This window comes from Chelon labrosus (assembly GCF_963514085.1).
Source record: "Chelon labrosus genome assembly, chromosome: 9".
Taxonomy (NCBI): domain Eukaryota; kingdom Metazoa; phylum Chordata; class Actinopteri; order Mugiliformes; family Mugilidae; genus Chelon; species Chelon labrosus.
The window spans coordinates 18,192,624-18,205,534 of record NC_140359.1 but is presented as its reverse complement, the minus strand read 5'-3'; the positions used below and the strand labels follow the sequence as shown (position 1 = coordinate 18,205,534).

The 12,911-nt window shown below is 44.6% G+C and overlaps 1 protein-coding gene across 1 annotated transcript in view; it reads right to left on the bottom strand.

The window, feature by feature from the left end:
* Positions 1–6,605: 6,605 nt before the first annotated feature.
* The window catches only part of ccser1 (coiled-coil serine-rich protein 1), a 119,560-nt gene continuing 113,254 nt past the window's right edge, over positions 6,606–12,911 (bottom strand). Inside the window, exon 11 of the mRNA XM_084551959.1 lies at positions 6,606–11,513. Within this exon, the coding sequence (XP_084408085.1) occupies positions 10,686–11,513 (828 nt within the window). The 3' untranslated portion in view covers positions 6,606–10,685. The remainder of the gene's footprint in view (positions 11,514–12,911) is intronic.

Below are 12,911 nucleotides of genomic sequence, written 5' to 3'. Positions count from 1 at the left end.
CTTCTATGAATCATATGCCACGAGCATCAGGGAGATCTTGGCTCGGCGCAGCACACTTTTGTCTTTTGAGATTGATGGAGCGCAGCCCAGATTACTCATGTGGACTGCAATCTTCTCACGGGCTACGATAGGCATGTTGAGGGCAAGGGGGATCATTCTCGCTTCTTCGTCTTCGTCACATCTTACATCTCACGAAAACTTAGCCAAGAGCTTACAGAAGGGGCATCTCTTCCCGTCAGTGACTGACAGAAAGAACATGACCGGATGCCAAGTGAACACTGAAGTGAGGAGAGCCAGCGCTGAAAAACTGAAGAAAGTGCTATTCTAAGTGTTATTGAACTGCAGATAAACTTCTTTATAAGGACTGAGCCAAATAATGAAAGGTAACAAATGACTATGCTATAATCCAAATACTTCTAAGCTCTAAGTTTGCATTAAAGGAAGGAAAAAAATATATCTTACATAAGCAGTTCATAATTTTATAGTTCTGTGTATGTACGGTGCGTTTGTTTTTTGTAACAGTCTGATTTAACAGTAAGAAAGCTGGCAGGGAGTGTGTGTCTGTTTGTGTGAATGTGTAAACTCTGTAACTTCGGGCTAGAGGGACAGTTGCGACTTTGTACCAAGACTGACTGGCTGGCTGCACGCTGTGCTGAGAGCACGTGTCTGCCTTCGCCGCAAAGCGAACAATCCGATAGCCTTTTGGCGATGCAATACAATACCAAAGTTTGTTTTGGATAGTTAGGGGGGACAACGAGAGTGATTTGCTCGGACAGACAAAGACAGAGAGAGAGAGAGAGCGAGAGAGAGAGGGACACCGACATAAAGATGGAACTGGAAGAAAAGCAGAAGAGAGAGCAAGAGACAGATGGGGGGACAAAGCTAAATGGATCCAACACACCCACAGTGATTCTGACAAATGGTATAGTGACATGGTGAGACAACTGAGACACACACACACACACACACACACACACACACACACACACACACACTCTCTCTGTCACACACAGCGTGCAAGTAGAGGCATCACCAATCACCACCGAAAATGGTTTCAATCCAAATCTAACTTTAGCCAGAACTGCAAAGCAGATCCGAGCAGCAAATTACTGAGAGCAGTCTGAGGCACACATACACAAACACCACCCACCTTCCTTCACCCCTTCACTGCAGGCTTGCAGACATAAGGGAAGCATGGCTGTCACAGCACACTAAGCCAACAGCTAGAAGCGACAGCCTGACTGAGTGGTCTGGCAGCGCTTCAGATACCGTTATTGATCCGTCTAGGAGTCGAGATGCAGCGAGAAACGCTAAAGACCTGACGTCATCTTCTACCGCTCCGCTCATGCTGCCGTACCGTCCTCCTCTGCTAACAGCAAGTCCAAAGAGAACGGAAGGTCCGCAGCATGTGCGCTTTGTAAATGTTGATTAGAAGACCACCACAGTATACGCAGATCAGGCATAACATTATGACCATCTTCCTAATATTGTGTAGGTCTTCCTTGTGCCTCCAAAACAGTTGTGACTGTGGACATGGGCCTTCTGAGGGTGTCTTGTGGTGTCTGGCAACACAGTGTTTTTAGTGGGGGCCTTTGGGTCCTATGGGTTGAGGGGAGGGGCCTCTGTGGATCTGTGCATCCCATAGATACTTTATCAGTTTGGGATCTAGTGAATTTGGAGGCCAGGTCAACACCTTGTGCGGTTCTTCATGTTTTTTGAGTTGTTCCTGAACCATATTTGTGTGTGTCTGTGTCAGGCTGCATCCTGCTGGGGATGGCTGCTGCCATCAAGGAGTGTCATTGCTATGGGGTGGGGGTGCCTGGTCTGCTCTAGGTGGGTGGTAGGCTACATGTCTAAGTAACATCCACATGAATGAATGCCAGGTCCAAAAGTTTCCCAGCAGAACACTGAATTGTCACAAGATGGTCAATGTGACCACTGTCAAACTTCTACTGTCTTAATGGTCTTAATGTTGTGGCTGATCAGTGTAAGTTTAACACTAGAAGTTGAATGAGGTGAAAATAAAATTGAATCCTCTCCCAAATACTGCAATAACAGGTTCAGATAGACAACAAAGGGAAGATAATCTACACAACAAATCTCCTTCAGGCCACAAATCTGAGAATGAAGACGAAATAAATTGAGATGCAAAGTTTGTTGACACTAAAACCAAAGTCTGTCAATGCATGTATCCAACACATGACTTTCACACATGGACTAAACAATAAAAGAGTCAACAATCACCTTTCAGTCAAGGGAGACATATGCTGAATACTACAGTTAATTAACATCAACAACAAACAACAACATCGAACACAGAAGAGGCGCGTCACTGACACGAGGATGGAGAGTTACCTGTCCTGTGAGGCCACAGACATTTGTTTGGTGTAAAGCTAGAAAAGCAGCGACATTCACTCGGCAAACTTTTTTTTTTTACGCAGCAGGAAAACGACGTTAGCCTCACCTACCTGATACCAAACGGTGGCAAAGCGTTGACTCGAGGTCCTTCATCACAGAATACTCCACGGACATTGTCCAACTCGCTGCTACCCACGTGCCTCCCGACTCCGTTCTCTGCCTCGACGCAGGTGCAGCGTCGTCGACGTGAACTCGAGTTAGGCCTCCTCCCGTGAAGAGCAGTTCAGGTACATCCCGGAAATTCAGGAATGTACTAATTTACTGCTGCTTGCTAAATCACTAGATAACTTAAAGCAAAGTATATATATATTTATTTTTTTTAAATTAAATTAAATTAAATTAAATCAAATCACTGGTAGCAGTTGAAAAAGTTGGGTCTTCTGAGTCCCGTTGAAATGCATATATTTTATATTACATTTTATTACGTTTAACTTTTGCACTGAATGGACTGCACTTACTTGTAGTACGCCTTACAATGACTACTAAGCTTCTTTCAAGCAAAGAAGTCCACAAAAAACTGAGCACTGACTCACAGTTTCATGAATTTGGTTGCGTCAGTGGATAGAGGTCTTTGCACAAAAACCTGTGCAATCATATTTTTCAGTTTGACACCTATGAAGCTGTTAGCAATCATGGTTGTTTTCCCCCCAAAAAAATCAAATTATTGAGCAGGCTCTTGTAGGAGACCGAGTTATGTCTCATTTTGCATGTTGATGATTAAATTTACTCCGCCCCTGGAGATCCCCGGCTTTGGTAAGAGCCAGGTGTCAAGGTAAGTGTCCCTGACAGGAAGTATGTTCCTGGACCTGCCTACTTCCATCAAACTTTTAAATCAAACTGCAGCCCGAGGCTGCTGGGACTGTGCATTAGTTCCACGGTGTTTTGTTATGGGCTGTGAGCCAAATGTATTATGTGTATGATTCTGCGTGTGGCTTGGGGGGGTGGTGGTGCAAGATTTGATTTATTTACTGTTGTGATTTTGCAGTTTATTGTAACTGTGCAGGCATTTATGTGAACAGCACTTGAGTCCAAGACAAATTAGCCTAGAGGGACAATAAATTACATTAAAGTAAAGCAAAGACCCAGGTTCCTTCAATGTCACTTGCCGTGCAAAGTAACACAAGGCTTTACTATCGACATATAAATGCCTTCATTTTACTGTAGGTGTCATTGAGCTTCCTTCATTGCACTGAACCCTGATTGCATCCAGAAAATCCAATGCAATCATATCTGTTCCCTCATAAAGTAAACAGGCTTTCACGGTGCACCAACTGGGCAGCGCTTTAATGCAGTCATGGAGTCATAAACTGTTGGGAAGTTAGCAGTTCAGCATTTTATAAGGATTTTGTTCATTCAAATACATTGTTCAGTAATGTAAGAAGTTCAGTAATGCGAGATCACGATCACTGGCTTTCTGCTGGCACGTAACGAGCCGGTGTAGGTTTCCCTTTGGCTGTGCTTTATAGGCTTTCATGGCTCTCGCCCAAAATCAGCTATTTCTATTTCAATTCATCATTTCACCCACGTCACCCGTGTTTGTGGCTGCTCTGGAGTTCGCCCACTACCTCGGTGGACATCTCTTTAATAAATACTGGTTTGTATGGTGAAGGCATGCGTTTTGGGGGGCATTTTCTCCATGCAAAAAAATTAAAAACTATTAACATATGACCAACATTTGCTACTTCTGCAACTTGGAGTTTAACTTTTAAAGAACTGGGTTCAGCTGGCCGTCCTTGACTTAGTTTTCAGCAGCCGCTATGAGCTTTAACCGTCCAGATGATCTGTCTGTATTTGATTCTTGGGCAATTTTATAAGATCGTGAACTAGTTTCCAGGATATCTTAACTCAGTTTCCTTTTATTGGCACCAAATATTTTAACTGATTCTTGTTGCCCGTTGCTCAGTTGCCATGGAGATTCCTGTAAAAAAAAATGTATCACAAGAAGTGGGCCTTTGACTACTTTTGACTAATTAAACTACACTATATTACCAAAAGTATTCGCTCACCCATTCAAATGATCAGAATCAGGTGTTCTAATCACTTGGCCTGGCCCCAGGTGTATAAATTCAAGCACTCAGGCATGCAGACTGTGAAACAAGACATTTGTGAAAGAATGGGCCGCTCTCAGGAGCTCAGTGAATTCCAGCGTGGAACTGTCATAGGATGCCACTTGTGCAACAAATCCAGTCGTGAAATTTCCTCGCTCCTAAATATTCCACAGTCAACTGTCAGCTCTATTATAACAAAATGGAAGCGTTTGGGAAAAACAGCAACTCAGCCACGAAGTGGTAGGCCACGTAAAGTGACGGAGAGGGGTCAGCGGATGCTGAAGCGCATAGTGCAAAGAGGTCGCCGACTTTCTGCACAGTCAATTGCTACAGAGCTACAAACTTCATGTGACCTTCAGATTAGCCCAAGTACAGTACGCAGAGAGCTTCATGGAATGGGTTTCCATGGCCGAGCAGCTGCAGCCAAGCCACACATCACCAAGTGCAATGCAAGGCGTCGGATGCAATGGTGTAAAGCACGCCGCCACTGGCCTCTAGAGCAGTGGAGACGCGTTCTCTGGAGTGATGAATCACGCTTTACCATCTGGCAATCTGATGGACGAGTCTGGGTTTGGAGGTTGCCAGAAGAACGGTACATTTCAGATTGCATTGTGCCAACTGTGAAATTTGGTGGAGGAGGAATTATGGTATGGGGTTGTTTTTCAGGAGCTGGGCTTGGCCCCTTAGTTCCAGTGAAAGGAACATTGAATGCTTCAGGATACCAAAACATTTTGGACAATTCCATGCTCCCAACCTTGTGGGAACAGTTTGGAGCGGGCCCCTTCCTCTTCCAACATGACTGTGCACCAGTGCACAAAGCAAGGTCCATAAAGACGTGGATGACAGAGTCTGGTGTGGATGAACTTGACTGGCCTGCACAGAGTCCTGACCTGAACCCGATAGAACACCTTTGGGATGAATTAGAGCGGAGACTGAGAGCCAGGCCTTCTCGACCAACATCAGTGTGTGACCTCACCAATGCGCTTTTGGAAGAATGGTCAAAAATTCCTATAAACACTCTCCTCAACCTTGTGGACAGTCTTCCCAGAAGAGTTGAAGCTGTAATAGCTGCAAAAGGTGGACCGACATCATATTGAATTCTATGAGTTAGGAATGGGATGGCACTTCAGTTCATAGAATGAGTAAAGGCAGGTGAGCGAATACTTTTGGTAATATAGTGTAGTTCAATTAAACTACTACTAACTAATTAAAAAATATATATACTGACATGGCAAAAAAAAAAAGAAGATGGTATCAGTTGTGCTTTCCCTTTATCAGTCGTTTAAGCAGTAGACCTTTTAGACTAACATGATGCAAGAGAAACGCTCGTTTACCAGCCCATCGAGGATTCATCATCAACAGCACAAATACACATCCCGTCCGTCTTGCACTTGATCTCTTTGGACTTCAAAGCGCTGTAAATCAGCAGTGTGTTTACTGATGTGCTGACCTTCTGTTATAGCAATTACAGCAAGTTAGTATCAGAACTGCTGTCTTCTAACCCTGCGTGTGTGCGCGCATCTCAGCCAGTCATAACATCGGCAACACTAATTGAGTGAGTCCAGAAATGAGAAGCGTGCACAGGTCCTCCCTAAGGGGTAAACAGTCAAAGTCTGCATCCCACACACACACACACACACACACACACACACCACATACATGCATGCACATAAACTCATGCTAATGTAATTGATTTTCGAAACACTTCCGTACTTTATGGTCACTGCCAAATGGAAACTCACTCAAATAGGTTGGAGGCGAATGTCAACTGAGGTAGAATTACTTCCCTCTGCGCCCACTGCCATCACAGGCTTTTAAAGGCCGATCAAATGGTGCAGCTGGAAAAGTTTTTCTTAGTCAGTCTTTTAGAGAGATGGCCCATAAGATACTTTACTCATTGCTTTGTTGTATGCTCTACTTTCAGTCTTTGATTTTATTCATTCTTTTCTTTAGGGATTGGAAATCTACAGAGCGTGAGAGAGGGAGCCGAGGTCCCCCTAGATTCACTATTTTTTTTGAAGTGCACTTTTGAATGGGAGCGGAATCCTTCATTCAACGCGTCTCAGCCGCTCAACAGATACACCTGATTTCATAATGACTGACATTGATGCTGCAAAATCCAAACACTGAATAAACCAGTCCCCACTTGATGCTTTCATCAATTTTATTTGTATTAAATATTAACATTAAGGACACAGTGGACAAAAAATCTTTTGATAAAACATTTTCTCTTGTGAACAAACAACCGTGAGGCTGACAAAAACTATGCTGGGCAGAAACTGAAGAGGAATACTTTGGGTAAACATACACCGTTTTTGTGACCATGCATTAGCCCATTAAATCGGTTCTCGTCAAAGAGATTTGGAAAAAAACGGCGTAGAAGGAGCACAAAACGTGAAAAACAACTCTACAAAGAGAGTTCCTCCACATCTGTGAAGGTGGATTATTTCTAATGAATATATGGGCTAGCTGGTCGGGGGCTCACAGTGTGAGTCTACCCAATGGGTTTATATGCACAGACACAGATGTTAACCTGAACGGCAAAAAAAAAGCAGCTTTTAACAGATTAGCATCGTCCTCTTTTTCCGACGCAGTCCGCAAAGTCTTTCAAAGTCGTCCCAAGCAAAAATAGCGAGTGCAAAGGCAAGGTTTCAAAGAGGGGAAGTTATAACCATCAAACCAACACCTTCTGAGTGAACTGGTCAAATTTAACAAGTAAATTCATTGTGTTTGTCACTTTTGTATTTCTTTTGAAGTGTAACTACAGCCTGACATACTTTGGTAATAGCTCAGACCTCTTACGGCATTTGACACTTCAATGGGGAAAAAAAAAAATAAAAAAATCTCTTTTAGTCGTGTTTTAATCTCTTGCGTGCCAACAAACAACAAGGTGAACCCTACCATTATCATTTATATGAACACATACTGTTCATCAACCAGTATCAGTAATATATGTACACTTATACAATTCAATTCAATTATTACAGCAATTCAAACAGAAGACAGAACAAATAAAAATCACAGTAAGAGCATTAAAGAGCTATGGCAGCATAAAATCTGATTCAATAAAATAATAACAACAACATGATTATCTCCATCGTGATTATTACCATGGCTACCATCTTTATGCGTTAGTGCCTAGATGCTTTTAAGGGAGCTGCTCCTATCGGAATAAATATAAATAAGGCAAAAATAAATAACTTCCAAATAAATGTGATGTAGTGTCTGAAATGCACAACATGCTGCGACGTGAAAATGACGATTGGGAGGTTCGTGAGGTGTGTGCCCACTTTTGCAAACCATTGTTTCCAAGATGTGAAACACACTGGAGAGAGTTTAAAAGGTCTGCAAAGTCCTCAATGTCACATTTGAACCACCACCTCATATGTGCCCTGTTCCTGTTGTGACATGTGGCATAACCAGCAGCCTACCTCTGTGGTAAGCTTTTCCAAGCCGAAAGAAAAGAAATCTGAGCGCGCAGCACAAAACAAGGTTAAATACTCTCTCAGGACATTTTCATATGATGTCAACTACATTATGATGCATGCATCGACGGGGGATGCAAATGGAATTTCTTGAGAGGTCAGCCAGCGGCAAAGCATTGTTACCCTCCACCTGTAAACAAACCGTGCAGGGAATGTTTAGTCTGTATTACAGCCCCGGTTCTCAGTCCAGGTCCTCGGGAGCAACATTACTGCCGCCCCGTCTATCCTACCAGGTAGCTAATTGCATTTACCAGGTGTAAAATTACTGACTGATTAGAAAGCTGGAATGAAAAGCGGCAGCGCTGCAGGTCCCAATGCCCAGGACTGAGAGCCACTGCATCGGAGTCTGTAACAAACACACTGGATGACAATACCAGCTCTGGGTAAGCAGGATAGGCAGAGGAGAGCGATAGAGGGAAGAAGGAGGAGAGACCTGGGACATGATAGAGGGAGACGAAGGAGGTGGAAATGAAAGATAGCGGAGGAAAAATAAAAGAGAAACAAAAGCAGCTACAGTTTGCGTGCTATGGAGATGGATGCTGGGGGACAGAGGGAGGCAAATGTGCAGTAGAGGGAGAAGAGTGTATATGTGAAGAGGAAAAAAAACAACAAAAAAACAGGGTGGAGACGGGGGGGGGAGGTGGAAACAATAGGGGATTAAAAGACGGGGCAAAGTCTGAGCAAAGGAAAAAGAGTTGTTGCTTCCAACACCGGGAGCATAGCTGGCTTTTCTTCACCCTGCATCTTCAAGTGCGCATTACAGCACACTCACGGAATTTTTTTTACAGCTACCCTACAGCCAGGTGCCGTTTAGGGACAGACAAGGTCAACAGTTTCTCCAAAACCTCCCTGGCATCTGTAGACGCCAGGAGCTGTGAGCTGCTCGTCCGCACCTCCGCAGCAGGGCAGGCTCCTACCCCCCCCCCAGGTGATATTATAATATTTGTTAACCGCAAAGCCTATAGGGAAAGACAGGACAGTTCGATATTCTTGTCAGTTCAGCAAGAGCCAATGTATTCAACAGTGGCGGACCGAAAAGGTCGTTATGCTGTCGAGTGGTTAAAAAAACGGTGGGAGGGGGTCTCACTTTGTCCCCAAAAAGTGAAGGATGTATGAGTGAGCAGGTCATGGCAGTTAGAGTTCATATAAAATCCACTCAATGGGTGCGTGTCCCAGGATCCAAACCAACAAAACTGATCAGTGTATTATAGCAAAAGACATCTCATAAGGTCAGTTATTTTGAAATGTAACCAACACATCTGAGATCGGGAAGATAAAAGGAGGCTAACACATTAGGACTGGGTATCGGTGAAATACCCGTGCTTATTTTTACCAACAAGAAAGTTTGAAAAATCTATTTTTTTTTTTATTAACTACACAAGTTTCTGTGCAATATTTGTCCTATTATCACACTCTGCCCAAATAATTGCCTCAGCGGACTTGTCATAGAAAACATGTCAGCTCTAATGTCACTATCTGAGATCTGAGATCTGTCATTTAGAGGAGCACCAATACGTATCCCTGGTCAACACCCAGCCCCAAAGAAGATTCGAAGGGATTCATTCGAAAACCTGATACTTTGTTCCCTATTTTGGAAACGCGCGTCAAATCCCAACATCTTGGTCAGCTCAAACTTATCGTTTGAGGGTTTTAATCTTGTATATCAAATTGTTTCAACAGTAACTGATTTTAGAATGAAACTCTTCACTACATGAGTACTGTACTATTCTAACATTGCAAGGTAGACATGGAAGTTTGTATATAATGCGGGTAATATTGCAAAGTTGTATTTCTAGAAAAAAGAGTACATCTAATTGTTAATGTGAGCAGAAGGAGAGGAATTTCCTCTCCGGACACGATACAAACAGGCTAATATCTTAGAGGTTATGTTTTTGAATTCCTTTTTTTGAAACACTGGAATAAAAGTTGATACCGAGACTTCAATCCGATCCCAGTTTTTGTCGCAGTACAAAATGCTCACCTGTGTGTTTTTCCGTACGTTTTTAAAAAGCATGCATTAGAAGATTCGATCGGACGCAGGATTTGGCAACGTGAGGATGTATCCGTCCAAGCACAAATTACGGTCGGTCCCACAGCCCCCTCGAGCAGCACATGGTTGTCACTGGTAAAAACGGGTCAAATAAACGGATTAAAAAAATAAATCTTTAACGGTGCACACACCTCATGTCTTTAGTCAGCTTTAACACCCTGTGCTTTGTGCAGATGGTGAAGCAGAGATATCACAGATGAAGTCTTTGTGTCAGAGTGTGTGTTTCGAGCGTGCGGGACTAGATTTGTGGCGAGGTTGTGAGTCTGTGTGTGTCTGTGGGCGTAAGCACGTCTAAACTGTCAGCATGACACGACGTGGGAGTTCTGATAGACGGGTGAGTGCCTTTTTTTTTTTTTTTTTTTCCTCCGTACTCACAGCCCGACTGTGTTTGTGTGTGTGTGTAAACTATGAGTGCGTTTTTCAAGCGAGCAAATCTACGAACAAAATGTCAGCAAAGGGCTGGTCTGGAATGCGAAAGAGAGACAAGAGTGATTTTAAAACCCATGTGGTTGATGATTCAGTGGAACCGAGACAATAAAACATGAGCAACTTTCACAAAAGTAGCAGCGTTCTTTTTTTTTTTTGTTGTTGTTTTTTTTCCTTTCTTTCTTTAAAGTCACACGTGTCACTGAGTTTGATGATATGGCTGCTAATGTTTGGAATGGTGTAAATGTTCGAGTGCCCTCAACTGTCTCTCTGCGTCAGAGCTTGCAGTTCGGCAGTATGCAGGGAGTGCTGGAGGAAGACATTTTTACGGCTGTAGCTATGCAGGGACAGAGGGCCTCGAGGTGGTTGCCCTAAACGGCCGGCAAACGCGGAGGACGAGGAGGAGGAAGAGGAGGCTGAGGAGGGAGTAGGAGGTGGAGGGGAGGCTTGGTCGGATGATGAGATGCTCGGAGATGGGCTCCCTCTACTCGCAAGACTGTGGAGGCTTGATGAGACGCTGGCTGCAACTGCACGAGGAATATGACTGGGGGGATGATGATCTCCTCCTCCTCCTCCTCCTCCTCTCCTTACCCCACCTGACAGACTCACTCCACCTCCTCCCCCTGGAGTTAAGGACTCAGAGGAAGAGGACACCCCCTCTGGTTGCTTGGAGGACAAAAACGGAACTGAGGCGTGATTAGCAGCCACCGAAGCGGAGCCCGGGCATTGATTTGGACCGAGGCCCGGGTGTGAAACTTGAAGCTGGCCCGTCGCAGCAGGTGAGGCTTGGACCGGCGCCGCAGAAACGGCAGGGGACGAGTTAGAGGAGGCGCCTGGAGCCAGGTTTAGGACAGGGTTGCGGGCCGAGGGCGGCGCCAGTACCCCCTGGTAGTGGCGCTCCTCCCGGGCAGCGTGTCGCTCGGAAGCAGCGGGCCGGCCGTGCAGGGGTGGATAGTAATGGGGAAGGTGCTGGTTAGAGAGGTCCCCTGCGTGCGCTGACCCCACACCCCGCGCCGCTCTTCGGTCCCTTGGAGGCTGACTGCTGCTGCTGCTGCCTGGTCCTGACCACCGGCCTGGATGACTGGTCTGAGAGAGGGGGAGAAAGAGAGAAGCAGAAAAACAATAAACTTTATCATTCACTCTGCTCTCTGTCAAAAAAAATTAAAAATTTACCGAACACATCTTTAGAGAAAAAGAGAGAGAGAGAGAGAGAGAGGAAGAGGCAGACAGTCGGAGACCAAGAGAGACAGTGAGCATTAAAAGACAAGAGTGCTCTTGTGCGTTCAGTATAGATTGTTAATTGGGTGACATTTGGAGAACGATCTCTTTGGGCTCCTGCAGATCCATCTAATTGTTTCTAAACCAACTGGAACAGTGCTCACTAAAGAACAGACACACACACGCACACACACATTCATTAATCAAGGACAAGATAACATGTATGGAGACATGTACTTGAGGTATATGCACAAATCCCCATTCACAAAGCAATGGGATCTCACACTCTCTCTCTCTCACACACACACACACACACACACATGCAAGCACAATGGGGAAGATGGCACATAAAGCTCGATGGCAGAAACAGAAGCCACCTGTTCTCTTTCACACTCCACTGCACCCCCTTATGCAACATATCTCTTCACTGCCCCCCTTCTCTCTGTCTCTCTCTGTCTCTCTCTCTCTCTCTCCCTCTAACTCTCCCCCCCGAACGCACAAAACCAAATTCACACTGGGACCAAGTGTGCGGCGTTCACTAAAGAAACACAATCTCATCCGACACTGAGCCTCATGGGGGAAGCAAGCCGACTTGACATTTGCCTACACAATGGCTCGCGTGTGTCTTCCTCCATATGTATGAGCATGTGTCCGAGTAATCGTATACATCCACATACGTGTGTGTGTGTGTACGCGTGTGCGACACGACGCCTATGTGCTCTCATCATATCTCCGTGTCGTCGTGCGTGCAAATTAATGCTAAAAGAAATGTGATTACTGCGTTGAGGCTGTTGACAGAAATCTGGTGTGAGGGGCAGAAATGTAATTAGCCACAACAGCTAGCTGAATAAATGCCGTATAACAATGGCAATGCTAATTCAGTGAAAGGGTTTCTGCTCATGAACTAATAGCGTCCGCCTGAGATCTAATTAAGGAAAGGAAGGGGAAGAGAAAGTGGAAAGAAACTGAAAGGATGGAGACGTGTCACCAAGATGAGTTTCAGCATCTTATTGCCAAAGCTAAACTAATACTCAGTACAACCTAAAGTTAGTCTTTCTAATCTTTATCTTACGATTATCATGCTGACAGTCCCACTGTCCTATTTCCCAGTGCTGACGTGAATCAGTGCCCCAGCAAAACAGCAATTTGAATCACATTCACTCACTACATTGGCTCTGTTAATTGACTGCTTCATCTCTCTGTATGATACATCCACTGTGTGCTACAGATGCTAATTTACGTGTATGTATGTGTGTGTCGATGCAG